The sequence below is a fragment of the Pan troglodytes genome, chromosome 13 (genome assembly GCF_028858775.2).
Source record: "Pan troglodytes isolate AG18354 chromosome 13, NHGRI_mPanTro3-v2.0_pri, whole genome shotgun sequence".
NCBI classification, from domain to species: domain Eukaryota; kingdom Metazoa; phylum Chordata; class Mammalia; order Primates; family Hominidae; genus Pan; species Pan troglodytes.
In genome coordinates this window covers 112375436-112403254 of record NC_072411.2, presented here as the reverse complement: position 1 = coordinate 112403254, position 27819 = coordinate 112375436, and the positions used below count along the sequence as shown (strand labels likewise).

Sequence of the window (27819 nt, the reverse complement as noted above, 5' to 3'; positions counted from 1 at the left end):
TAAAATTTAAAGCTATGTCATGGTCAAAACCACTATTCAGCATTAATCTGAATGATAAACTCAGTGACTTTCAGTAATATGTACATCTAATTTCTATGAACTCTTGAACGCATTATCTTCTGAATATATATGTCAGAGGTTCCCAACAGTTCTATTTTAAATAATTATTTTAAAAAGTTTATTTAGTATTTAATTTTTAGGAAGTCCAATTTAGCAGCTTTTTGTGAATAATGCTTTTGGTGTCATATCTAAAAAAAGCTTTGCCTAAAGCAGTGTCACAAACATTTTTTCTAATTTTTTTCTAGAAGTTGTATAGTTACAGGTTTTACATTTAGGCTCATGATTCATTCTGATAGGTCTGACCATTTTTATATAAGGTATGAAATATGTATTCAGTTTCATTTTTTTTTCCCTATGGATGTCCAATTAGTTTAGAATGATATGATTTAAGAAACAAGGCTTTCTACATTTAATTGCCTTGCTATCTTTGTCAAAATAATCAGGCCAGGCGCAGTGGCTCACCCCTGTAATCCTAGCACTTTGGGAGGCTGAGGTAGGCAGATCACCTGAGGTCAGGAGTTTAAGACCAGCCTGGCCAACATGGTGAAACCCCATCTCTACAAAAATACAAAAATTAGCCGGGCATGATGGCAGGTACCTGTAATCCCAGCTACTTGGGAGGCTGAGGCGGGAGAATCACTTGAACCTGGGAGGCGGAGGTTGCGGTGAGCCGAGATCACGCCATTGCACTCCAGCCTGGGCGACAGAGTGAAACTCCGTCTCAAAAAAAAAAAAAAAAAAAAAATTGGCCATATGTGCGTGGGTCTGTTCCTGAGCTCTGTTTTTTTCCATATATGTGTTCATCCTTTTGCTAATGCCACACTATCTTGTCTACTAGAAATTGGTAAGTTGTGTGAATCCTTCAACTTTGTTCTTTTCCAAATTGTTTTGGCTATTCTGGTTCCTTTAACTTTCATATAAATCTTTGAATTAGCTTGTAGATATCAGCAAAATGCCCTGCCAAGATTTTGTATCTAAACTTATAAATCAGTTTGAGGAGAATTAGCATCATAACAATATTGAATAGTTTTATCTGTGAACATAGTGTAATGCACTATTTAGGTCTTGATATTTTTATGGGTGTTTTGTATTTTTCAGTATAAAGATCATGTGCATCATCTTTTGTTTAGATTTATACCAAAGCATTTTTGCAGGTGTTGGAATTATTACTGTTTAAAAATTTCTATTTCTAGTTTTTTATTTCTAGCATATAGAAATATAAATGAGTTTTGTAGGTTGACCTTGTGTTTGCTGCCTTATTAAATTCATTAGTCGAGGAGTTCAATCCCTTGGGATTTTCTATGTAGAAAATCACGTCATCTGTGAATAGAGACAGTTTTACTTACTTTCTAATCTGTGCTTTTTATTTCTTTTTTTTTTTTTCTTGCTCTACAGCACTAACTAGGTCCTTCAGTACAACATTGAATATGAGTGGTGAGAAATGTCTACCTTGCCTCATTCCCAGTCTTAGGGCAGAAACATTCAGTCTTTCACCATTAATTATGATGTGAGCTATAGGCATTTGTGTACATGCTTTTTATCAGATTAAAGACATTCCCTCTCCTTCCTAATTTGCTGAGTTTTTCTCATGAATGGATATTGAATTTTGTCAAATATTTTTTCTCTATTTATTGACATCATATGGTTTCTCTTTAGTCTATTGATATGGTGAATTTTAGTTATTGTTTTCTTTTTTTTTGAGACGGAGTCTCGCTCTGTCACCCAGGCTGGAGTGCAGTGGCGTGATCTCGGCTCACTGCAAGCTCCACCTCCCGGGTTCACACCATTCTCCTGCCTCAGCCTCCCGAATAGGTGGGACTACAGGCGCCCACCGCCACACCCAGCTATTTTTTTTGTATTTTTAGTAGAGACGGGGTTTCACCATTTTAGTCAGGTTGGTCTCGATCCGCCCGCCTCGGCCTCCCAAAGTGCTGGGATTATAGGCATGAGCCACCGCGCCCGGCCTGTTGTTTTCTTTAATGTTGAACCAGTCTTGTATTCATGAAATAAGCCATACTTGAACATAGTATCCTTTCTATATATTGTTGTTTTGTACAATTAAAAAATAGTAATTTAAATAGGTGTTGTTACTACTTGTGAGTACCAAAATCCTGAAATGCCTTTAAATATCATGATCAATTAATTTATGAATTTAGTCAACAAATACATGATAATTACTGTGTGCCAGGCATTATTCTAGTGCTGGAGATTAGATCATTGAGTTCTTGCACTTAAACTACATTCTTTCCTAGAATGTAATATAATGTCAGGTAGCAATAGTGCTATGAAGAGCAATAAAGCAGTGTAAGGGAATGGAGAGTCATGAACCAAGAGGCTGAAGCTATTTAAAATATATTGGTCAGGGAAGGACTCTGATGAGGTGACCTTAGAGCAGAAGTAAATGAAGTGAGGGAGCCAGCCATCTTATTTGTAAAAAATTGTTTCAGGCTGAGAGAATAGCAAACAAAGTCACTGTGTCAAGAGACTTGCTTGGTGTGTTTCAAATACAGCATAGAGGCCAGTGTTTCTGGAGTGCAGTAATTCATGGAAAGAGTTGTAGAAGGCAAAGTAGTCAGGAACCTGATAATATCAATTTTGTAGGCTATCGTAAGGACAACTTTGGATTTTAAATATACTGGCAACCACTCATTTTCTCACCAGGTTATTTGTTGCACATCTTCTGTATGTCAAATAGATTTGCATGTTGAGGATACAGTAGTTAACAAAACTGTTCAAAAATCCAAGCCTTTATAGAGCTTAGAAGTGTTAGTGATAAGTGTAGTTGTTTATATAATATGGAGGTCGTCAGAAGTGGTAGTTTAGAATATTCAGTTGGGAAACATTGTTATGTAAAATGATTATATATCTAGATAATTTAAATAATTGGAAGAAATGTACTTATATTTTGTGCTAAAACTATACTGAACATAATTTAATCTTTTTTATTTATAGGAGACATAGCTATTTTCATTAGTTTCTTTTGGTTGCAAAGTAGAGAGACTTATTTAGGCTAGGTTTTTTTTTTTTTATAAGGATACACTTGGGAATAGAATACAGAAGGACTTAATGGAAATCCCTGAATAAGAGCTATGATATGTCCCAGCCTTTCATAGACTAGAGCTTAAAAGTCTTCATATCCAAGTGTATTCATTATTTATTACTGTGTAATATATTACCCCCAAATTTAGTGGCTTAAATTACGTGTTATTTCATAATTGCTGTGGGTCAAGAATATAGGCATGTAAGCTTAGCTGGGTGCCTCTGGCTCAAGGTCTCTCATAAGGCTGTTGTTAATCAAGGTGTTGGCTAGGGCAACAGTCATCTAAAGGCATTACTGGGAAGGATCTGTTTCTCAGATCACTCACATTGGCTGTTAGCAGGCCTCAGATTCTTTGCTATATGTTGGTTGGAGACATCATTTCTATACCATGTGGGTCTTTCTAGCTCATAACATGGCAGCTGGCTTCCCTGAATAAGAGAGGGTGGCCAGATGGAAGCCACAGTCTCTTTGTTACCTAATCTCAGAAGTCATCTTATCACCTCTGCTACATTTTCATTAAAAGTGAGTTACTAAATCCAGTCCCTATTCTAGGAGAGGATTAAACAAGGGCATGAATACGAAGAGGGTGGGGATTATTAAGGTTATTTTGGAAGCTACCTGTCCTACCAGTAAGCCCTAGAGATCTCACCCAGAGATTTTGTATATATGTTTTATTCTAGTTCTCTACCATAAATGGGCTTTAGCCACTTTTAATCTTTGCATTTTTTCCCTTTCTCTTTTTGCTACGAATTGTATTTCTTAAATACTAATCTGCTTTCTTTTTTTTTTGACAGGGTCTTGCTCTGTCACTCAAGCTGGAGTGCAATGGCACTATCATTTTTTTGCAGAGCCTGGATTTCACCATGTTGCCCAGGCTGGTCTGGAAGTCCTGGGCTCAAACGATCCACCTCTTAGGCCTCCCAAAGTGCTGGGATTATAGGCATGAGCCACTGTGCCCAGCCATGTGTATCTTTTTTTTTTTTTTTTTTCTGTGACAGTGTTTTGCTCTGTTGCTCAGGCTGGAGGGCAGTGGTGCAATCACAGCTCACTGCAGCTTCAACGTCCAGGCTCAAGTGATCTTCCTGCCTTAGCCTCTCAAGTAGCTGGGACCACTGGCACATGTCACCACACCTAGGACATTTTTTAGTATTTGTAGAGAAGTCTCCTTATGTTGCCCAGGCTGGTCTCGAACTCCAGGGCTCCAGCAATCCTTCACCTTGACTTCCCAAAGTGCTTGTATTACAGGCATGAGCCACTGCACCCACCTCTTTTCTCTACTTGTTATATTTAGCTTTTCCGTATCTTTATCCAGAGACTAAGATGAATTTTCCTGCCTTGTGATATTTCACCTTCTGTCTCTGCTGCTCGCTAGTTTGGTTATATTCATAGTACGCTGTTCAGATTTTTGAGAGGGACAGGTGTGTGGTGTGGGAGATAAAGTTTAGTATCTTTTGAATAGTGCTGTAACATCAACAAGAAGCGTAATTAAAGCAGTTTCCCTCAGAGAACAATGTAGACACTAAATACTATTGTGGGTGTTTATTGATTAGAAGACATAGGTCTTTGAGTTGGTCAAGTAACAACTTGAATCTTGGAAGAAATTTCCTAATGCTAGCTTGTTTTAGAATTGTTTTTCTATTTCCATAAAAGAGTATAAACTGAAAAAAACCATCTTTTTTTCTTTTTTTTTTTTGCGTTTAGGATAAATGGGAATCTATTTGCTTATTTTTGAGGCATTATATAAAAGTATAAATTTTGAGACATACAGAAACTCATATAGAAATTACATTTTGAGACATTATACAATCAAGTGTATACATAAAAAGGCAAACATCTATAATTTTTTTCACTCAGTATTAACCATTAACATTTATTCATTTTGCATTTAGTCTTTTCCCCTCAAGTAATAAGATTTTGTAGTTAAAATGCAAATCCCCTTAAACTATCACTTTTAGTTCTGTTTCATGGAACTTAACTTGATGCAACTACTGGTACAAGTTTGGTAGGTATTTTTCTGGTTCACTTTTTATTCTTGCAAACAGAAACAAATGTATACGTATATATGGTATGGTTTTGTGTTTGTGTTATATTTATATGGTACTATACTATATATATATTTTACAGTGTTCTTTTTTATTTTTAACTTGATACTGTTTTTAAGGTCTTTCTGTATTGATACTTTAAGTCATTCCTTTTTAATGGCAATATAGTATTCCATCACATTTTATTCTCTGTTTTGTTATTGTTAGACATCTAGATTGTTTTGAAAGGATGTTTTGCCATTATGAACATTACCCTTTGGTAAAAATGTGTTTGACAAACACATTTTCTACATTGTGGTCAAATTACTGAACCAATTTATGATCCCAATAGATATGAGAAGTCTTACATCTCATGATATGTATGTGATGTTTTCAGAAAAAAAAAATTTTTTTTTATCAGTTTGGTGATTGGAAAACTGGGCTCTTGTTTTGTTAATCTATATTCCCCTCATTACTAGTATGATTAAGTCTGTGTTTAATGACCATTTGGATGTCATCATCTGTGAAGTACCTGACTGCTCTATCTTTTGCTCATTTGTAGGAATTCCTCCTATAGTCTAGATAACTAATATTTGTCTGATATGTATGTTGCAAATATTTTCTCCTAGTCTGTCATTTTGCTAGTAACCGTTTTTTTAATTACATAGAAATTGTTGTGCTTTTATTTTCTTCTTGATCATTTTTGTTGGACTTTGTAAAGAATCAGCTTTTGGTTTTGTGTTTTTAAGTAGGAATAAAGGAAGTAGAGTTATAACTAGCACCTGGGGACATACACTATGAGAGCGTGTCCATTTAAATGACTATGAACTATTATGTGTTGAAACAAAAATTTTGGCATATCAGGTTACAAAATACTAGGTATCTTTAAAAGCTTATAATTGTTAATGACATAAAATTATTTTACTAACTATTCAGGCTTCATAATGTTTAAGGGTACTGGGTTGCCTTTTTCTGCGAATCAATATATGGATTTATACTTTTGATAATATGCAATGAAATTTGTTTAATTATGGGATAAATCTTTAGCGGTTATCTGACACTGTCTCCGCTATTTTCTAGGCAGGAGTAAATGCATATTCTGATGCATATTCATTTGTGAAAAGGGTAAAATTGCAGATATGTTTAGAGGAGACATTGCATTAGGCAAGTTTTTACTATCACATATTTTTAACAGCTGTGAAGTTATATGTTTTTAGTTCTGTTCACTTAGGTCATCTTTTTCTTTTTTTTGAGACAGAGTCTCACTCTGTCACGCAGGCTGGAGTGCTTTGGCGTGATCTCTGCTTACTGCAACCTCTGCCTCCTGGGTTGAAGTGATTCTCCTGCCTCAGCCTCCTAAGTAGCTGGGATTACAGTTGCCCACCACCATGCCCGGCTAATTTTTATATTTTTAGTAGAGACAGAGTTTCACCATGTTGGCCATGCTGATCTCGAACTCCTGATCTCAGGTGATCCGCCTACCTCGGCACCCCAAAGTACTGGGATTACAGGTGTGAGCCACCACGTCCGGCCTCACTTAGGTCTTCTTACACATTATTTATTATATTTTAGTTCTTGTTATTAATACCGTTCAGGCTGTGATGATTAATTTCAGGAATAGAAGTTTAGATCAATTTATTGTATTTTATAAAGATAAGCAATTCTTATTTTTGGCTGAAAGTACACAATTGAGTCACATTTTCTATTGTTATTACCAGATTATAGGCTGGATTTTTTTTTTCTTTTGACTGTAATTAAATGTTGTCAAAAAATGGAATTCTGAGATGTAATTACATCCACAAATATTTGTTGAACACCTATTATGTGCTAGCAATGTGTAGCTTTAATTGGGGTTTTAGCTATTAGGCCCCCAGTCAGAGGGAAGAATAGCTTAATCTTTGTTGAAATAATGTTGGGAGTTGGGAGATGAAGGAGGAGTTTTGTTCCTTCATGTTTTAATCAGAAACATTGAACATGTTGCCCTTAGAAAAAAGTATAAGCATAAAATTTTTTCTAGATATTTGACCATTTATTTTTACATTATTGTAGGTTTCCAATACTTATCTACAGGAATCGCCATGACCCCAGCTCTGAGGGAGGCAACAGCAAAGGGTATCAGCTTTTCATCTTTGCCAAGTACCATGGAGTCTGACAAGATGCTCTACATGGAAAGTCCCAGAACTGTAGATGAAAAGCTAAAGGGAGACACCTTTTCTCAGATGCTTGGATTTCCAACTCCTGAACCTACTCTTAATACTAATTTTGTGAATTTAAAACATTTTGGCTCCCCTCAGTCTTCAAAACATTACCAGACTGTTTTTTTAATGAGATCTAATTCTACATTAAATAAACACAATGAGAATTATAAACAAAAGAAATTAGGGGAGCCCAGTTGCAATAAGCTGAAAAACATACTGTATAATGGCAGCAACATTCAGCTCAGTAAAATCTGTCTTTCTCATTCTGAAGAGTTCATCAAAAAGGAACCTCTATCAGATACCACGAGCCAGTGCATGAAAGATGTACAAATTATTTTGGATTCAAATATAACCAAAGACACTAATGTAGATAAAGTACAACTACAAAACTGTAAATGGTATCAAGAGAATGCACTTTTGGATAAAGTTACTGATGCTGAGATTAAAAAGGGTTTATTGCACTGTACTCAAAAGAAAATTGTACCTGGCCACTCAAATGTGCCTGTTAGTTCTTCAGCTGCTGAAAAAGAGGAGGAAGTACATGCTCGTTTACTTCATTGTGTAAGCAAACAGAAAATTTTACTTAGCCAGGCTAGAAGAACTCAGAAACATTTGCAGATGCTCCTGGCAAAGCATGTTGTTAAGCACTATGGTCAGCAGATGAAATTGTCTATGAAACATCAACTCCCCAAAATGAAGACATTTCATGAACCTACCACAATTTTGGGTAACAGTTTACCTAAATGCACTGAAATTAAGCCAGAAGTTAACACATTGACTGCAGAGAATAAATTGTGGGATGATGCAAAAAATGGCTTTGCACGGTGTACAGCTGCGGAAATCCAAAGATTTGCATTTTCTGCTACAGGGCTGTTGTCTCATGTTGAAGAGGGTTTGGATTCCGATGCAACTGATAGCAGCTCTGATGACGATTTGGATGAATATACCCTTAGAAAAAATGTGGCAGTGTAAGTGCAAAATTATTATTAGACTATTTTCTGTTCCATATATAGCAGCAATTATCTTAGTTTCCAGGTATGTTGACAAGAAATAGATTTTCTAAAATCTTAATGCTATAATCTTTTTTTTTTTTTTTAATTTTTATTTTTGAGACAGAGTCTCGCTCTGTCGCCCAGGCTGGAGTGTAGTGGTGCAATCCTGGCTCACTGCAACCTCTGCCTCTCGGGTTCAAACAATTTTCCTGCTTTAGCTTCCTGAGTAGCTGGGATTACAGGTGTGTGCCACCACACCCAGCTAATTTTTGTATTTTTAGTAGAGGCAAGGTTTCACCATGTTGGTCAGGCTGGTCTCGAACTCCTGACCTTGTGATCCACCTGCCTCGGCCTCCCAAAGTGCTGGGATTACAGGCATGAGCCACCACACCCAGCCACCATAATCTTTTATGTTATAAAACTTTTGGTGAATTTTTTATATGTTTTGTTTGTTAAATTATTGTGTGTGAGTATATACATACTATTTAAAAATAAATTTACTCAACTTTTCTATCTAGGAAAAACCCATACAGGAATAATGAAATTATTGAGCTATAAATAAGCATTTTTTCTATTCTTGAATAGGCTGTGGACAAGGCCTAATCTTTGTTTAAGTGATCTAGTTAATATGTGTATCTAACTAAAAAACTTCAGTCTGCACATAGGGAGCCCTCATTGTCTTTGGGAGTGTATCAGTTGAGAGTACATGTAAGTTGACTTACTACTTTTTTTCCTTAACTCTCTACTCGTACTCATAGCTTTCAGAACTGGCCTTTAACAATTCAGTTAGTTTTTGCTAGCTTAGTATAACTAAAACAAAACTATAATGTCAGCTGTAAGATATCTATTGAATGCTTATTATGTGCTAGACACTAAGATTCAGTTGTGAGCAACATATTCACAACCTCTGCCTTTTGGGGCATGTACTTGAGAGAGAGGTATCTCGATATTGAATAATAAAAAGCAGAGAAAAATAGTTTCAGTTATCACACCGTGATAACACTACAGACCAACTCTGTCCAATGGAAACTTCTGAGATGTTGGAAATCTTTTATGTCTATGCTATCCAATAGTCACTAGACTTATGTGGATATTAAACACTTAAGATTTGGCCAGTGATACTAAGGAAATGAGTTTTTAATTTTATTTAATTGACTAAATTTTAGTTGAAATGGTCAGATAAAGCATAATTTTTAATTTAGTTTTCAGGGGATCTATTACTGTCCCCAAATTGATGTGAATTATTGTTTGTATATATAGCATTTTGGGGGAAAGAAGTCTGTCACACATGGATACATACAGGGGCACAACACTCACTGGGGCTTTTTAAAGGGTGCAGGGTGGGAGGAGGGAGAGGATCAGGAAAAATAACTAATGGGCACTAGGCTTAAAACCTGGGTGATGAAATAATCTGTATAACAAACCTGCATGACACAGATTTATCTATGTAACAAACCTGCACTTGTACCCCTGAACTTAAAATAAAAGTTAAAAATAAACTTTTTCAAATTCTCAAAAATAAATGAGAATTACAGAATTAGAAGCCAAACACATTGATATTTACTATGAAATAGAAGATCAGTATATTAGTTTTTATAGTGAGAAATAAAATATAAAGCAAAGTAAGCATTCGGTTCTTCTAGTGTTCTGATATCACTGTAATTGAAATTTGTTTGCATGTGGAATTTATAGTAGTTAATAAGCGCAGATTATTTTTCTGGCTGGCATTGTGCTAGTTATTTAACATATGATATCTCATTTAATTCTTTCAACAACCCTAGCAGGTAGTTGTTATCCTTATTTCACTTAAGAAGAAACAGACTCAGCATGGGTTAAATAATTTACCAATGGTTAAAAAGCCAAGTAAGGGGCAGAAACAGGATTTTGCTCATATATATGACTCTAAACACATACTTATTCTCTTGTAATATGCTGTTTTCTCAACATTGCATCACTGATACTTAGAGCTACAAGAATTATTAGGTACATGTGTTCTGAAAGAAGTCTGAAAATTTACCAATTTTTGTATATACAATGCTTGTGAAGTATTTAAATAAAATGTAGTGGGCACATTCAGTAAATTTTTTGTTGTTGAGAAGAGCTAATGGAAAGATTTGTCTTTTTTAAGCTAGAAACAAGAATAAGAAACTTTTGGGCAGGGCTTGGTGGCTCATGCCTGTAATCCCAGCACTTTTGGAGGCCCAGGTGGCCAGATTGCTTGAACCCAGAAGTTCGAGACCAGCCTGGGCAACATGGCAAAACCTCATCTATACAAAAAATATAATACAAAAATTAGCCCGGCATGGTGGTGTGCACCTGTAGTCCCAGCTACCTGGGAGGCTAAGGCAGGAGAATTGCTTGAACCCAGGAGGTGGAGGTTGCAGTGAGCCCGTATCACCCCCTTGCACTCCAGTCTGTGTGACGGGAGTAAAACTCATATCAAAAAAAGGAAGAAAATTTTGTCTTTTCAGACTGTTTTGAACTATGTTATTTTCATTAGTAGTCTCTTCATTGATTTCCTATAATGCTTAGTCTGCCATACAGTTTGTCATTAAATTGTGTTTTGTCCTATGCAGTTGGCTAATATATCTGTTAGTCTTAACCAACCAACCCCTATTAAGGGTAGATACCACACTTTGCACTTTCTGATAATTTCTTTTTTTCTTTTTTCTTTTTTTTTTTTTTTAAGATGGAGTTTTGCTCTTGTTGCCCAGGCTGGAGTGCAGTGGTGCGATCTCGGCTCACTGCAACCTCCACGTCCTGGGTTCAAGCAATTCTCCTGCTTCAGCCTCCCAAGTAGCTGGGATTACAGGCGTGCACCACCACACCCAGCTAATTTTGTATTTTTAGTAGAGATAGGGTTTCTCCATGTTGGTCAGGCTGGTCTCAAGCTCTTGACCTCAGGTAATCCGCTGACCTTGGCCTCCCAAAGTGCTGGGATTACAGGCATGAGCCACTGCACCCAGCCAACTTTCTGATAATTTCTTCTCAAAGGCATGTAAATTTTGATTTTTCAAAACATTTTAAGATTTACATTTATTTCTTGAATTTAGTGAGGAAACACTAAGTTTAGAAATTTGTGTAAAACATATATAGAAATGGTGAAATTCAAATGATAGAAAAAAATTTTTTTTTTACAAAATAACGTACCTCCTATTTTTCACCAACTCTGCCGGTTTATTGAGGTAAACTGAAGGAAAGTCACCTGGAAAAAATTGGGTTCTGGTTTGAAAAGTTTATTTCTCCTGCTGTCTTTCTTTTTCCCATAATCAGCTAGAGGGGATTCAGAGACTGTAGACATAAATTTTAAGAAAATAATGTATCTAAGAAATTTAATATCAGTTCATTAAGGTAGGCTTCTGGCCTCTTGCATTATTGGCCTCTTAATATTATGATTAATGCCTTGGTTATTAAAGCCCCACCTGAATTTTAGAGGTCACATAAACTTTGTTTTAAGGTTAAACTCATCTGATCTATACAAATCAATAATACTAAATTTATGTAACAGCTCTTTATATTTTTTATTTCACTGAATTATTTGATAATTGTTTTGTTTTTGTTTTTTGGGTTTTCTTTAATACTTGAAATCTATTCAACATTTCTTGATTTCATATATCTTCCAATACATTAAATACAAAATGTTGTTTTGAATATTTTTGCTAACACTAATAGATTTCTTGTGGGAAAGACTGTACTCAACATTATATTAATTTTGAAATTGACTAAATATTGAGAGCAAATGACATAACTTTACTTGTATCTTTTGGTGTGAATATAAAAACAGTTTCTGTTTTTTAAAATTAGAATTAATCAGTTCTATCTTAGGTCATTAAATACATTTTTAAATTTAAAATATCCTTATAAGTTTATTTTAAGTTTATTTTTGTTATTTTCTTCTCTACGTTTGTGAAAAGATTTTTCAAATCTAGATGAGTATTTTTAATGTATAAAGTTCAGAGTGAAACTTTAAACATAAAATACCAAATAAACAGATGCATTTTGTGGTTCTAAATTTTTAATAAGTGCTAACACAAATTTTCATTGTCTTTATTGAATATGTTGATTTCTTACCTTAAATTATAAGTCCAGAGTAGTAAATACTAAAGTTGACTTCAACTTAATTTTAAGCAACATGAGTATTAGTGTACTACTCTTTTATCGTATAGGCTAGTATTGTCTTCTGTTTAATGATTGCTTGGTATTTGTTGAGTGAATGAATGACTATTTCTGTGTTTGTATATGTAGTTGTAAAGACATAAACATTGAGGCTAGCAATCTGAAATTTCTCTCTTCTATATATGGTTTTTAAAAATTTCATTGTGGAGTTGCATTGTGTTTACTTGATGTTTTTTCCATTCCTTCCTTTGTTTCTAATATTAAATGGGCCACAAGATGTATCTTGTACGTCATAGACCCCCTCCCCCCATGAATGTTCAATGACTGAATAAATGAAATATACCAAAATATGGACATTTAAAAGTAATGATTTTATTATAATTTTCAATGTTTGTAATTTTTAAAGTTGATAAGTAAAATGCATTATATTTACCTTAAAATTTTAGATTATATTAATATTATATGCCTTCTATTTTTCTTTGAGTTAGTAGCCCTGATAGGAAAAATTGATCAGGAAGTTAGCTGTGAAGGAATATAGTTGTTTTAGAAAATTGGAAAGTATTCACATTAGTCATTACAATTACCATTCTTGTTTTAAATATATATTTCGCTTGACTTTGTTACTTTTCCTCCAAAAATGTAGTAGGCAATAAATTAGTTCATAATGATATTACTAATTGACTTTAATTCATAATGATATTACTAACGGACTTTAATAATAACTTTTGGTTGAGAGGCTAGTATGCATTTGAAGTAAAAGAAAGTCACTTTTCCTTGGGAAAGCATAATAGGGGGACTTTATGTTTTTTGTAGATTTAAGATATAGTCCTTCCACTGTAAGATGAATGGATTTTTGCCTCCAATGTTCTTTTTATTTGGTGAAGGAGCCCAGTCAGGTCCATGAACACTGAACTGGTTAAATGTGAGGGGATGTGGGTGAGTCGCTGACAAAAGTTGGCTACAGTTACGTTATTTCTCATCTGGTGGTAGAGCCATAGAATTCTAGCATTTCTTTTCTTCTTTTCCTGGGAATGATGATCAGTTACATTTTTCCAGGCTGCATTTTGGGGAAACACAGATTTTGACACAGGCATGTTTTAATTCTCCAAGGGTGGAAAAGGAAGAAATAATGCTGCTTGTCTTATTCCAGGAAACCTACCAATATCTTCCAGATCACACAATTGTTTCAAATGTTGGGGGAAAAAAATCCCACTATTTCCCTAAATTGGTCACCATATATTCAAATTTTCTTTAAGTTTTTACTTAGATATGTAAATAAGCAGACTTGATTAAGGGAATTCTTTTCAACAGATTAAGGCATTCACCAAAGAAAAAAGGGGAATTGTTGATGTTTAGTAAGGGCTGTTGGGTGACTCCAGATTAAAAAATAGAAAATAATTAATTTTTTGCAGACCCATAGAAATGAATACTCATGGTTTTGTGCTTGCTTTCCTGCTTTGCCAATGCAAAGGAAAAGAACTGAAAAGCAAGGTGATCCAGTATTTCCCTTTGAGGAACTGGATAAATAGGAGTAGAAACTCAGTGCCAAGATTCAAAGGGCAAAGAGACTGAAAACATTTCATTATTAATTGCAAACAAGAGTAACTTAATATTTGTATAATGTGGAGTTTGCAGGTTGTTTTTCTATTTGTTATCTTTTTTTATTCCCTGCATGTCTGACATAGATGAGAGAAGTTGAATTTTGTTTTGTTTATAAGGAAAACAAAAAGTTGAGTGAATTCTAGGGAATTTGCAAATTATACTTAAATGAAGAACCTTTTCCTTTCTGTGGGAGAAGTGGAACGGAAGTAAAGGGCAGAAATTCAAAAGTGTAATTGTGAACAGACTAGTAGCTAAAAATGGTAAAGAAATATTTTATTTTTATTTTTAGGGAAAAGGTCTCACTCTGTTGCCCAGGCTGGAGTACAGTGGCATAGTCATAGCTCACTGCAGTCTGAACTCTTCAGCTCAAGGGATCCTTCCTGCCTGAGTAGCTAGGACTACAGATATGTGCCATCATGTTTGGCTAAGTATTAAAATTTTTTTGTAGAGACAAGGTTTAGCTATGTTGCCCAGGATGGTCTTGAATTCCTGGCCTTAAGCTATCTTCCTGCCTTGGCCTCCCAAATTGCTGGTATCACAGCATGAGCGACCGTGCCCAAGCAAGAAATATTGTCTACTGTGGCATGTGGACGTCTTTGAGGGAAGTAGTACTTCAATTAAAATAAGCTCATTTGTTTTTAAAAAGGCTTTTTTTTGAGCAACGTGATGTTTAAAAGACTATGTGTTTACTAGATTTTCTCTCAGTGTTGTTAGTTAATGGCAAAGCTGGGATTTTAGCCCAGATCCTTTAACTCCCATTTAAGCTGTACTTCTGTATCTACAGACTTTAGCTGGCTTAGGCCAAAGTTAAATTGACTGAGTCATTTTCAACGTCCACATAACGAAAAGAAAAAAAAGCTGTTTTGTTTTCAAAGGAAAAATTAAGATATTATAAAGTTGAAGTTTTTAATGAAAAAAGCATCAGATTGCTTGTATATGTATGAATTTCTTTAAATCTTGCTATAAATCAGTGAATCACAATCCTCTCTTCTTCACCCCAACACATCTGAGGATGATCAAGTAAATAACTGTTTTGATTGCCTTGATTCTCACAGAATCAGGTGGAGAAACTCATCCTCTTGGACCATATTGCTTAGAAAAGTCTACAGGTGATCATAACATAATTTTCTTCGAGACTTCTATATAATATATGTCACTTAAAAGTTCTACATACCTTTATTTAAAAATAAACCACCTTCATAGATGAAACAAACTGGCATTTATGTCCTATATGGAGAAACCAGAATAGTAAAGCCCTTTTGCAGAAGTTATGCAAGTGTTAATTGTATTTATCATCGGAAATGATCACCTTTGTTTTCCTAATTTTGACAAGAAAGCACAGCTAAGCTGAGTGATAGAAGCAAGATAGTCGAGTAGGAGATACCAGTCTTCACTCCCGAACAAAAAACAAGAACTAGATATCTTTCCGTGAATGAAAGTAGCCTTGGGAGGGCTCAAATGTTTAAGTACGAATCTGCAGCAACATAGTGGAGTGAACAAACGAAAATCCAGAGGATAACTGCACAGAAAGGATAGCTGGGGAGACTGGCATACCTGAGACATCTGGAGATGGCTAGAAACAAAGAAGGGTGGGGGCTACCGGTATCAGGCAAATGGTGGGTGCTACCATAGTCACCACTGACCACAACATCAGTATCTTTTGCCATTGAGGTGATCAACAGTCATCACCACTGTGGATCCCCAAAGAGGAGGATGTGGTTGCACCCTCTACCTCCACCACCACCACCAAGAAGGAGCTGCCTTTCCAGGACTGGGACCACCACCCTCCCAATCCTGACATGAGCCCCAGACTCCAGAGCTTCCACTGCCCCATACATGTTCACACACCAGGCCTTGGCTCCATGGCCGCATATCCACATTGCAGACTCTGTCCCACTATGCATACTCTCACCTCAAACACAAGAACCATCATGGCTGTGGACTAGCCTCAACCCAAGCCTTGGAGCCCAGGTTGCTTTGCTATGAATATTGGCTGCATTGCCACTCTTTCAACATCTGTGCCTCAGACATCTGACATCTGACATCTTCACAATATACTAGACCACTCCTTGGACCCCAGAACCTTTGTAATTCCCTGTGTGCCCATGCCTCAGAAACAAGAACCACTGCCTTTATGGAATAATCTGTATCCTGCGCCCTGGAGCTGTGGTTTCTCTGTCTATGAAACTACTACTACCACAGTGAGTGAGTCCATGCCTCAGACCCCAGAAACATTGTAGCTGTGTGTGTGCTGCTGCTTTGGATCTCAGCCCCCTGGCTGATCTAAAAGCAGTCACATCTTGCACATTGTTACTAACATGGGAATGGTGGAACCTGCACTCTGAATATGGGTGCCACCTCAGCCCTAGACCCTGGAGCCATGGTTCCTACACATGCGCATGCTCCAGAACCCAAATTGTTGGCTGTTTCATGGATGCCTCATATGAGATACCATTGCTGCCACCACTGCAAATGCACCTGCAAGTCAGACCCAGTGCCAAGAGGGATTCCACTGGCCACAACTTTCCTGGTAGGAGAAAAAGAGATGAGGAGGACCGACCCCACCAGTCTTCATGACTGGAGCACCCAATAACCCTTGCCGCTGCTGTGGACAGTGGCTGCTAAGGATCCTTGTAATCTTTGACAGTGCTAACATCAGTTGATAGAGCTGTACAGAGATTATGCTGCTATGCCCTTACTGGAGTCAGAACTGTCACACTGCACCCAGCTGGTGTCCTCACACCCACCTGAAGGAGAAGTTTTTTTCTCCACTGAAACCAGTATATGAAGTCAGAAGGAGGTGACTGCTTCATCAACTATGCAGACATTAATGCAAAGTAACAAGCAATGTGAAAAGCCAAAGAATCATAAAACCACCAAAGAACATGATAATTTTCCAGGAACTAATCCTAAAGAAATAGAAGATCTATGAATATCTTGGCAGATAATTCAAAATGATTCTTTTAAGATGGCTCAGTAAACTACCAGAGAACACAGAGGGGCAATTCAACAAAATCAGGAAAACAATACACAAATAAAATGAGGAGTTTAACAGAATGATTGAAATTATTTTAAAAAAGGTAACTAGGCAGAAATTCTGGAGCTGAATATAAACTGAACAAAGTGAAAAATGGCAATAGAGAGCATCAGAGCAGAATTGATCAAGCAGAAGAAAGAATCTGTGAACTCAAATACAGGTTATTTGAAAATATCCAGTCAGAGAAGGAAAAATAATGAAAAGGAGTGAAGAAAGCCTGTGTGATTTATGGGATATCCTCAACAGAGCTAATGTTCACATTATAGCAATTAAGGAAGTAGAAGAGAGAAGGGGTGGAAAGTATTTTTAAAGAAATAATGATTGAAAACGTCACAAATCTGGGGAGAGATAGTCACATCGAGGTAAAGGAGAGTCAAAGTTCTCCAGTCATTTTCAAACCAAAGACCACACTACAACATATTATAGTCAAACTGTCAAAAATCACAGAGAGACTATTGAAAACAGCAAGAGAAAATCTTCACATACAAGGGAACCCTCAGGAAGTTATCTGCACATTTCTAAGCAGAAACTTTGTAGGCCAGGAAAGTGTGGGATGATATATTCAAAGTGCTGAAAATAAAAAAGAAACCTGCCAACCAAAAAACCAAACCCAGCAAAACTGTCCTTCAGAAAGAGAGAGAGAAGACTTTTCCAGACATACAAAATCTGAGAAAGTTCATCATCACTAGATCTGCCTTACAAGAAATGGTAAAGGGAATTCTTCAGGCTGAAAAGAAAAAGAATGCTAATTAGGAACATGAAAACATGAAAGTGTAAAACTCACTGGTAATAGTCAATTCAGAATACTCTAATAATGTAATGGTGGTGTATAAATCACTTGTTTTTATTATAATTAAAAGACAAAGCTATTAATAGCTACAATAATTTGTCATAGGATGTACAATATGAAAAGATGTAAATTGTGATATCAAAAGCGTAGAATAGGAGGAATAAAAGTATAGAGAGTTTGTATATGAGATTGAAGTTATTATCAGCTTGAAATAGACTCCTAATAACTATGAATTGTTCTTTCTTAAGCCTAGTGGTAACCACAAAGCAAAAACCTATAGTAGATATACAAAAGATGAAGAGAAAGGAATCCAGGCATATAATTACAGAAAATCACCAAATCACAAAGGAAGACAGCAAGAGAGGAAGAAAGGAACAAAGGATCTGCATTAAAAACAAAACGAAAACAGAAAACAGTGAACACAAAGGCAATAATAAACCTTTACCTATCAACAATTGCCTCGGATATAAATGGATTAAATTATCCAATTTAAAAACATATATAGTCAGTGAATGGATTTTTTTTAAGACCCAGCTAGCTGTATGTGCCCTGTGAGAGACTCACTTCCAGTATAAGGACACACGTAGACTAAAAGTGAAGGAATAAAATATGGTATTCCATGCAAATGGAAACCAAAAGAGAGCAGGGGTAGCTACATGTATGTCAGAAAAAAAAATGCACTTTAGGCCAAAACATGTAAAAAAAGAAAAAGGTAAGTATATAATTGATAAAGAGGCCAGTTTATTAAGAGGATACTACATTATAAACATATGTAACCAATATCAGAGAATCTAAATATATAAAGCAAATATTAATAGATGTGAAGGAAAAAATAGACTGCAATACAATAATAGGGGACTTTAATACCCCACTTTCAATAATGGATAAATCATCCAGACAAAATCAAAAGGAAGCATTGGGCTGGAACTATAGTTTAGGCCAAATGGACCTAACAGAGATATATAGAACATTCCATCCAACATTGTAATACACATTGTTTTCAAGTGTAAAGGAACATTCTTCAGGATTGATCATATGTTAGGCCACATGACAAATCTTAACCAAAATGATTGAAATCATATCAAGTATTTTTTCCAGCCAAAATCATATGAAATTAGAAATCAGTAACAGGAGGAATTTTGGAAAATTCACAAATATGTGGAAATTAAGAAAAGCCAATGGATTAATGACTAAATTTAAAGAGAAATTTAAAAATATCTTGAGAGAAATGAAAATGGGAACACAGTTTACAAAACTACGGGGTGCAGCAAAAGGAGTTCTAATAAGGAAATTTTGTAACAATAAACACCTACATTGAAAAAGTCATCTCAAACAACATTATACTTCAAGGAAGCAGAAAAAGAACAAACTAATCCCAAAATTAGTACAAGAAAGGAAATAATGAAGATCAAAGCAGAAGATATTAGAAAAACAATAGAAAAGATTGATGAAACCAAGAGTTGGTTTTTTGAAAAGATAAGCAGAATTGACAAACCTTAGCTAGATTAAGAAATGAAAAAAGACCCAAATATATAACATCAGAAATGAAAAAGGAGACATTACAGCTGATACCACAGAAATATAATGGATCATAAGAGACTATTATGCAACATCTCTATGCCAACAAATTGGATAACCTATAAATGCATAAATTCCTAGACACATAGAATCTAACATGAATCATGAAGAAATAGAAAATTGGAACTAACCAATAGCAAGTAAAGAGATTAAAACAGTAATAAAGTCCCCCATCAAAGGAAAGCCCAGCACCTGATGACTTCACTGTACTCAAACTCTTAAAAAAAAAATTGAAGAGGAGGAGGGAATACTTTCAAACTCATTTTATGAGACCAGCATTACTCTGATACCAAAGCCAGAAAAGGACACTATAAGAAAAAAAAAAAAAAAAAAGATTATAGGCCAATGTCCTTTGTCACTATCCTTGCCAAAATACTAACAAACTGAATTAACTACACATTAAAAGGATCATTCACCACACTCAAGTGGAATTTATCCCTGGGATGCAAGGATGGTTCCACATATACAAATCAATAAGTAGGATACACCACATTAACAGAATGAAGGACAAAAAACATTCTTAATACATTTGCAGAAGAAGGATTTGACAGAATTCAGACTCTCAACAGATTAGGTATGGAAGGAATGTACCTCTACCAATAAAGGCCATATGTGATAAGCTCACAGTTAACATCCAATTTAGTGGCAAAAACTTGATACCTTTTCCTCTACCATTTCATCTGCTTGGGCTATTGTAAGAAAATACCTTAGACTCAGTAACTTATTAACAACAGAAATTATTTCACAGTCTGGAGGCTGGGAAGTCCAAGGCCAAGTTGTCAGCGGATTCAGTGTTAGGTGAGGGCTTGTTCTTTCCTTCATGTTGGCATCTTCTACCTCTGTTCTCACATGGTAGATAGGGAGAACAAGCTTCCTCAGGCCTCTTTTATAAGAGTATTAATCTCATGATAAAGGTGGAGCCTAATCATCTAATCATCTCCAAAGGCTCACCCTCTTAAGGCCATCACATTGGGAATTAGGTTTTAACATATGAATTTTGAGGACACAGTGTTCAGATGATACCACCTACTCTGACCAATCTATTCAACATATACTGGAATTGCTAGCCAGGTTCATTAGGCATAAAAATAAATAAATAAAAGAGAAAAAGGAAAGAAAAGAGAAAAGAAAAAGAGAAAGGGAGAGAAAGAAAAGAAAGAAAAGAGAGAGAGGAGGGGGGAAGGGAAGGGAGGAAGGAAGGAGGGAGTGAGGGGAAGAGAGAGGAAAGAAAAGAAATTTAAAAAAAAGTATCCAAATCAGGGAAAGAAGTTAAATTTTCTTTGCTGATGACATCTCAGAGATAAGAAAAGTGTAAAGACCCCATCAAAACAATGTTAGAAATAAATTAATTAGCGTTTCAGGATATAAAATCAATCTACAAAGATCTGTATTATTTCTATACACTAATATTAAGCTGTCCAAAAGAAAACCATCCTACTTAAAATGGTAACATACTTAGGAATAAATTTAACCATGGTGGTGAAAGATATGTACACCAACAACTAAACATTAATGAAAAAATGGAAAAAGAAACAAATGGAAAAACATCCTGTGTTCACGGATTGGAAGAGTTGTTAAAATGTCCATACAACCCAAAGCAATCTACAAATTCCATATCATTGTTATCAAAATTCCACTGGCATTTTCCATAGAAATGGGAAAAAAATTCAAAAATTTATGTAAAACCAAGCAAGACCCCATGAGCCAAAGCAATCTTGAGCAAAAAGAACAAAGCTGGAGGCACCACATTACCTGACTTCAAAATACATTAAGAAAACTATAATAGTCAAAACAGCATGCCACTGGAATTAAAAACACACATATGCCTATGAAACAGAATAGAGAGCCTAGAAATAAATCCATGCATTTATGGCCAATTATTCTTTAATAAAGATGCCATGGGCACACAATGAGGAAGGGATAGTCTTTTCAACAGTGTTGGGAAAATTGGTTATCTACATATCAAAGGATGAAATTGGACCCTTATCTTACTCCGTATTCCCACATCAACTTAAGGTGATTAAAGACTTCAACATAAGACCTGAATAAAACAGAAAAAGCTTCTCGCCATTGATGTTGGCAAATATTTTTTGGATATGCACTCCAAAGCACAGGTAACAAAAGCAAAAACAGACAAATGAAATTGCATCAAACTAAAAAGGTTTGACATAGCAAAAGAAACAGCAGAGTGAAGAGACAACCTATGAAATGGGAGAAAATATTTGCAAACTATACGTCTGAAAAGGGAGGATTTCCAAAATACATATGGAAGTTAAATAACTCAATAGTAAGAAAACAAATAACCTGATTAAAAAATGGGCAAAGTGGCCAAGGAGGTGTAGCCCGGTGGATCGCTTCAGCTCAGGAATTTGAGACCAGCTTGGGTAACATGTCAAAACCTTGTCTTTACAAAAAAATACAAAAGTTAGCCAGGCATGGTGGTGTGCACCTGCAGTTCCAGCCACTCAGGAGACTGAGATGGGAAGATCACTTGAGCCCAGGAGGTTGAGGTTGCAGTGAGCCAAGATTGCGCCTCTGCACTCCAGCCTTGGTGACAGAAAGAGACCCTGTCTCAAAAAAAAAAAAAAAAAAAAAAGGAAATGGGCAAAGGACCTGAATAGACAATTTTTTTTTTCCAAAGAAGATATACAAATGGCCAACACATAGATGAGAAAGTGCTCAACATCACTAATCATCAGGGAAATACCAATTAAAACTATAATGAGATACCGTCTCACACCTGTTAAAATGGCTATTACAAGAAAAACAAAGAATAACAAATGTTGGAGAGGATACAGATAAAAGGAAACTCTTGTACACTGTGGGAATGTAAACAAGCACAGATATTACAGAAAATAGTAAGGAGGTTTCTCTGGAAATTTAAAATAGAATTACCATATGACCCAATAATCCTACTTCTGGGTATATATCAAAAGGAAATTAAATCAGTATGTTGAGTTGATACCTGCACTCTCATGTTGATACTCATTTACAGTGGCCAAAGTATGCAATCAAACTGTGACCATTGACAGATGAATGGATAAGGAAAATGTAGTGTGTGTAGGTATGGATGTCAGTTAGGAGGAATAAGTTCTGGAGATGGTCAGCATAGTGACTATAGTTAATAATAACATACCGTATTGAGTCCCTGACTTATGATGGCTCAACTTACAATTTTTCAACTTTAAGGTGAGTTTATTGAGACATAATTGAATGCATTTCTTTTTGTTTTGTTTTGAGATGGAGTCTTGCTTTGTTGCCCAGGCTGGAGTGCAGTGGTGCGATCTTGGCTCCCTGCAACCTCTACCTCCCAGGTTCGAGCAATCCTCCTGCCTCAGCCTCCCCAGTAGCTGGGATTACAGACACCTGCCACCACACCTGGCTAGTTTTTGTATTTTTAGTAGAGGCGGGGTTTCGCCATGTTGTCCAGGCTGGTCTTGAACTCCTGACCTTAGGTGATCCATCTGCCTCAGCCTCCCAAAGTGATGGGAATACAGGTGTGAGCCACTGCACCTGGCCAATTCAATGCATTTCGACTTATGATATTTTCAATGTTGTTACCATAAAAAATGTTAAATGTTCCCACCATAGAAAAAGTATATGAGATGATGGATATGTTAATTAGCATGGTTTAATCTTATACAATGTGTACATATAGGACAGCATTGTGTTAATATATAAATATGTACACCATAAATATGTAATATTTTTGTCATTTGAATCTTAATAAAGCTAAAAAAGATTTTTAAAAAGCGTAAGTCCCAATGTTAAGCTTCCTTAGACAAATCTAAACACTGCAAATATTATTTCTAAAAGTGTTTTTTTATAGAATTGATATCATTAACTTTTTTTAATACTGCCATCTTTTATTTTAGATTTACGGGGTATGTATGCAGGCTTGTTACATGTGTATATTCCATGATACTGAAGTTTGGGGTCTGATTGATCCCATTGTCCAGGTAGTGAGCATAATATACAATAGTTAGCTTTTCAACCCTTACCCACCCCCTTCCTCTCCCTTCCATTAGTCCCCAGTGTCTATCGTTGCCATCTTTATGTCTATGTTTACCCAATATTTAGCCCCCACTTATAAGTGAGAACATGCAGTATTTGGTTTTCTGTTTCTGTGATTAGCACTGTTTTTAAAAATAAAATAAATTTTCATAGTTGTAAAAAAAAAAATCACAGCTCATGAAAATTTGTACTTTCGATGTAACATGCTTCTTGGATTCCAAAATGCACATTTTTATCACATTTTAATGTTTCTAATAGATGTACCTTATATAGATATGTACAATTTTTTTTTTGAGTCGGAGTCTTGCTCTGTTGCCCAGGGTGGAGTGCAGTGGCACAATCATGGCTCATTGCAGCCTCAACCTCCTGGGCTCAAGTGATTTTCTTAACTCAGCCTCCCAAGTATCTGGGACTACAGGTATGCACCACCATGCCTGGCTAATTTTTCTGTTTTTTGTAGAGACAGGTTTTTGCTGTGCTGCTTAGTCTGGTCTCAAACTCCTCAGCTCAAATGATCTGCCTGCCTCGGCCTACCAAAGTGCTGGTATTACAGGCATGAGCCACTGTGCCTGGCCAGATGTATACAATTAATATTATATTATTTTCCCACCCCAGGGAATTATGTTATGAAATTGATTGTATTTAAATTTTATGGCATCTTTAGCACTGAGGAAATGCAATATTTCAAATTTATGCATGTAAGCATCAGGATCATTTAAAATAACATGTTGCATAATATATTTAAGATTGTCAGAAATATTTTTCATTTAATGTCTAGTGATATTTTAAAAATGTATGTAATTCATTCTGTTACAGCATTTTAAAATGTAAATTTGTGACGTATTTGGCATTTAGGGGAAGGATGTCAATATAATGTAGATTTTTACACACTTTGTGTGTGTATCCACAATGTGGGTTGTTTCCAGATTACTTCAAACATGTTAGCGTTTTGAAATGATCAAGGTCAAGCTTTTCTCAACTAAAGAGGAATTCTTAGCAGTAGCTGAAGATCTAAACAAAATGCTAAAAATCCTATAGAAATATCCTCCTGTAGCTCAGTAAGTTGCTGGTTTATTGGCTATACATTTTTCTGTGTTGACTAAGCTTTAAAGATATTTTTCTTGTGTTAAAAAGAAATTGACTAATGAAAAATGCTGTCTTTAGAAGATATTTTTAATTTTTATTAAACTGGTTTCTATTAGAACTAATGTCTTCAAGGATGCACATCAAAAAAAGAAGAGACCCAGGATATGAAGCTTTAAATGTGGACTGCTTTATTTTAGGTACAAATGCCAGTGGAAACTTTCCATTTTTATAATAATCATTATTGTTCTGTTAGGGCTCAGATTTAAAAGTTCCTTAGGTATTGTGTGGTCTGGCACTATCTTCACAATAAGTCTAACTATTTTTATTTTGCAGAACATGAGGTTATACAGAAGTGCATATATTGTGTTAGAGCAGGAATGCCTGTACTTGATTCTGGCTTAGTGGTAGTCATTTTTTTTATTAATAAAGGTAGTTTTAATTTTTATCCTATTTCTTTTCAGGGCCCATTATAGTGTTTCGCAGGCCCATTACTAACTCATTTGTGTGCATTAGGAAAAGATTTTCCTTCCACTGAGCAGATGTAGGTTTGTAATTGCAGGGTTTGGAGTACAGAATTCTTGCTGGATTTTACTTGCATCTTCATCCAGGCCCGTGTACAGTTCAGTTTGAAAACATTACATGGTTGCCTGGCTTCCTGAACAAAAGTGAGACATGCACACACATACACACAGTGCTCATTGAACAGTGAAATTGTTTCTTTAGCAAATAAATGTTTTGATTAGTTTAACATTTATTTACAGTATTTCCGTTTTAAAAATATATCCTTATTTGTCAATGTTTGATGTTACACAAAGATTTTACAAACATATTTAAGACTATTTTACAGGCTATAACTTTGAAAATTTTTTCCATACAAGAGAAGAGGCGTGGTAGCGATAGAATGCATAAATATTTCCCAATCTCTCCTTTTTTTTCTTTTTTTTCTTTGAGGGGTGGGAGGATAGATAATAAGAGAAGAAGACTAAATTTGCCCATCCCATATATGAATTATTTTTAATTAATACTGAAATTTTCAGTTTAGGCAGTTGACACTAGGTTCTGCCAGAGTTCTAGGCAGAATTGCATAAGATCTCAAGATGTGTTTACTCCATTTATTCTTCCTTTTTGGAACCCTTTTTAAGTTCCAACCTCAGATAGTCCTTGGACATCCTAAACTGCACTTTTTAATGTGGTTTATCTTCATGCCAGAATTCCTAGAGGTCAGAACTGTATATTTATTTTTTTGTTTTTGTTTGTTGTTTACTTCATGAATGTGTGCATATATGTGTCTATATTGTGTGTGTACAACTTGATGATAGAGTATGTAAGTTATTAACTTGTATGTCAGTAAGGCTCATCTTAAAGACAATGAACATTTTAAATGAGAACTTGTTAGCCCAAATGATCCTAATAGCATGAAATATTTTCGAGGGAGGAATATGTTATTTAAGGTATATGTTAAGCTTTTATAACAAGGAGAAGTCAACATAAATATATAGAATTTATTTTTCTCTCATTTAACGGTCAAGAATTAGATATGCTTTACAGGGTTTAGCAGAGACCTTTTAGCTTTGCTGTTCCTTAGGATGCTGCCCTTGCCTGCATTGTTGAGAATCACTGGTACTTCATTTCATTTCCATATTCAGTCATTTTTAATGATAAACCCAATCATTTATAATGGCCAGACCTAGAAGTTGTGCACATAATTTTGGCTCACGTTTTATTTTCAAGGACTTTGTTGTATAGTCAGACCTAACTGCAAGTAAGGCTGGGAAATAAGGTCTCTAAGCTGAGCTGCTGAGGGCTCAGCTGAAACCCAAGGAGCTCTATTATCCAAAAAGTATAGGAGGATGGATATTAGGGGAAAACAAGAAGTCTATTCAGTTTGCCTCTTTGGCTACCCAAATGTCCATGTACCTCTTTCTCATTCATAAAACATACCATCTTCTCAAGGATGATAACCCAAAGCCACATTCATTGGGTAAAGTCCTCTATATCGGGTTTGTGTGTGGTTCATCATGATGTGGTGACCAATAAACTAAGAGACAAGTTTCCTAATTTTCTTGACCTCTTGCTTCTTGTATGATGGTATAAAGGACAAGGAAAATTCCCAATGGGAAAAAAAAGAATGGGCCATATATGATAGTTCCTGTTCCTTACAATAATAGACTTCTTGCTCTGGCAGTGGAGTAAGGTCTTGCTAGGACCTTAATTTTGCTTTCTGAGATAAGCTCCCTTGTCATTTGTCCTTCGTAGTCCCTGACCTTGCTCTTTGGGAATTACTCTTTGTCTATGATTCTTTGTGACTGTATCTAACATGGGTGTTAGTGTACTCTTATTGGAGACACCACTGCATTCTCACCCTGCTTTCTATTGGTGCAGATTTGGCTCCCAGGGATAGTCTTTGTTAGGCTTGTGGTAGTATTTCCTAGTCGAGTTCCCTCCGAAATGTAGGTTTCCATTCTCTTTTTCTTCCTGTCAGTTACATGTGAAAATACCACAGCCAAAGATCTCATTTTGTCATAGTTGTTAAGCCTATGCACTTATTAATTTACTAGTTATTTTCCTCAGACTATCCACCTCTCCCTCAATTTGATAACTGCCTTAGTGTAATGGCTACTCTACACATGCTCTAACAAAGCATTAAAGTAAGCTGAAATTTATGAAGTTGAACAGCAAGTAATATAATAACCTGTCAGAACAGAATTCATCACTCTTTAAGGAAGACCACAAAATCCACACATTAACAACATAATATTCATAGTACCCTTAATATATGTATTTATATAAAACCTACTAGACGTGTGTGTATGTATGTGCACATGTGTGTATTCAACTATTAGGCATGCAAAGAAGCGGAGAAAAATTATTAATGGAAACTGATGTGGAAATGATAATGATCATGAAAGTAGTTGGCAAAGAGCTTAAAATATCTATTGTAAATATGCTCAAGGACTTAAAAGGAAAATGTGAACATAATGAAAGAAATTGAACATATAAAGAACCATTGAACGTTCAGAAGCTAAAAATATCTGAAATGTAAACGACTTCAGCTAACAAGGGAATAGACATTCAGAAGAAGTGGTTAATAAATAAAAATCACTGCTAACTTCTCACTAGAAGGTATGTAAGCCAGAAAAATGGAATGATATATTTAAAGTGCTGAAAGGTGGGGAAAAAAAGTCAGTCTAAAATTCTCTGCCCAGTGAAACATTTTAAAAAACAGAGACAAAATGACATTTCCAGATAAGCAAAAATAGAGAGAAGTTGTCAGTATACATGCAC

At 35.6% G+C, this 27819-nt stretch overlaps 1 protein-coding gene across 8 annotated transcripts in view; it reads left to right on the top strand.

Moving 5' to 3' along the window:
• KANSL1L (KAT8 regulatory NSL complex subunit 1 like) overlaps nt 1-27819 on the top strand; it is a 149888-nt gene that overhangs the window by 9525 nt on the left and 112544 nt on the right. For 5 of the 8 annotated variants that reach the window (XM_009444180.5, XM_516062.9, XM_016950419.4 and 2 more), the window contains exon 2: nt 7171-8287. In XM_009444180.5, coding sequence (XP_009442455.1) covers nt 7200-8287 — 1088 coding nt within the window. In that variant the 5' untranslated portion in view covers nt 7171-7199. Of the gene's footprint in view, nt 1-4625; nt 5103-6379; nt 6633-7170; nt 8288-27819 lie in introns of those variants that run through there. The other 3 variants (XM_063790726.1, XM_009444181.5, XM_009444182.5) reach the window with 3 other exon arrangements.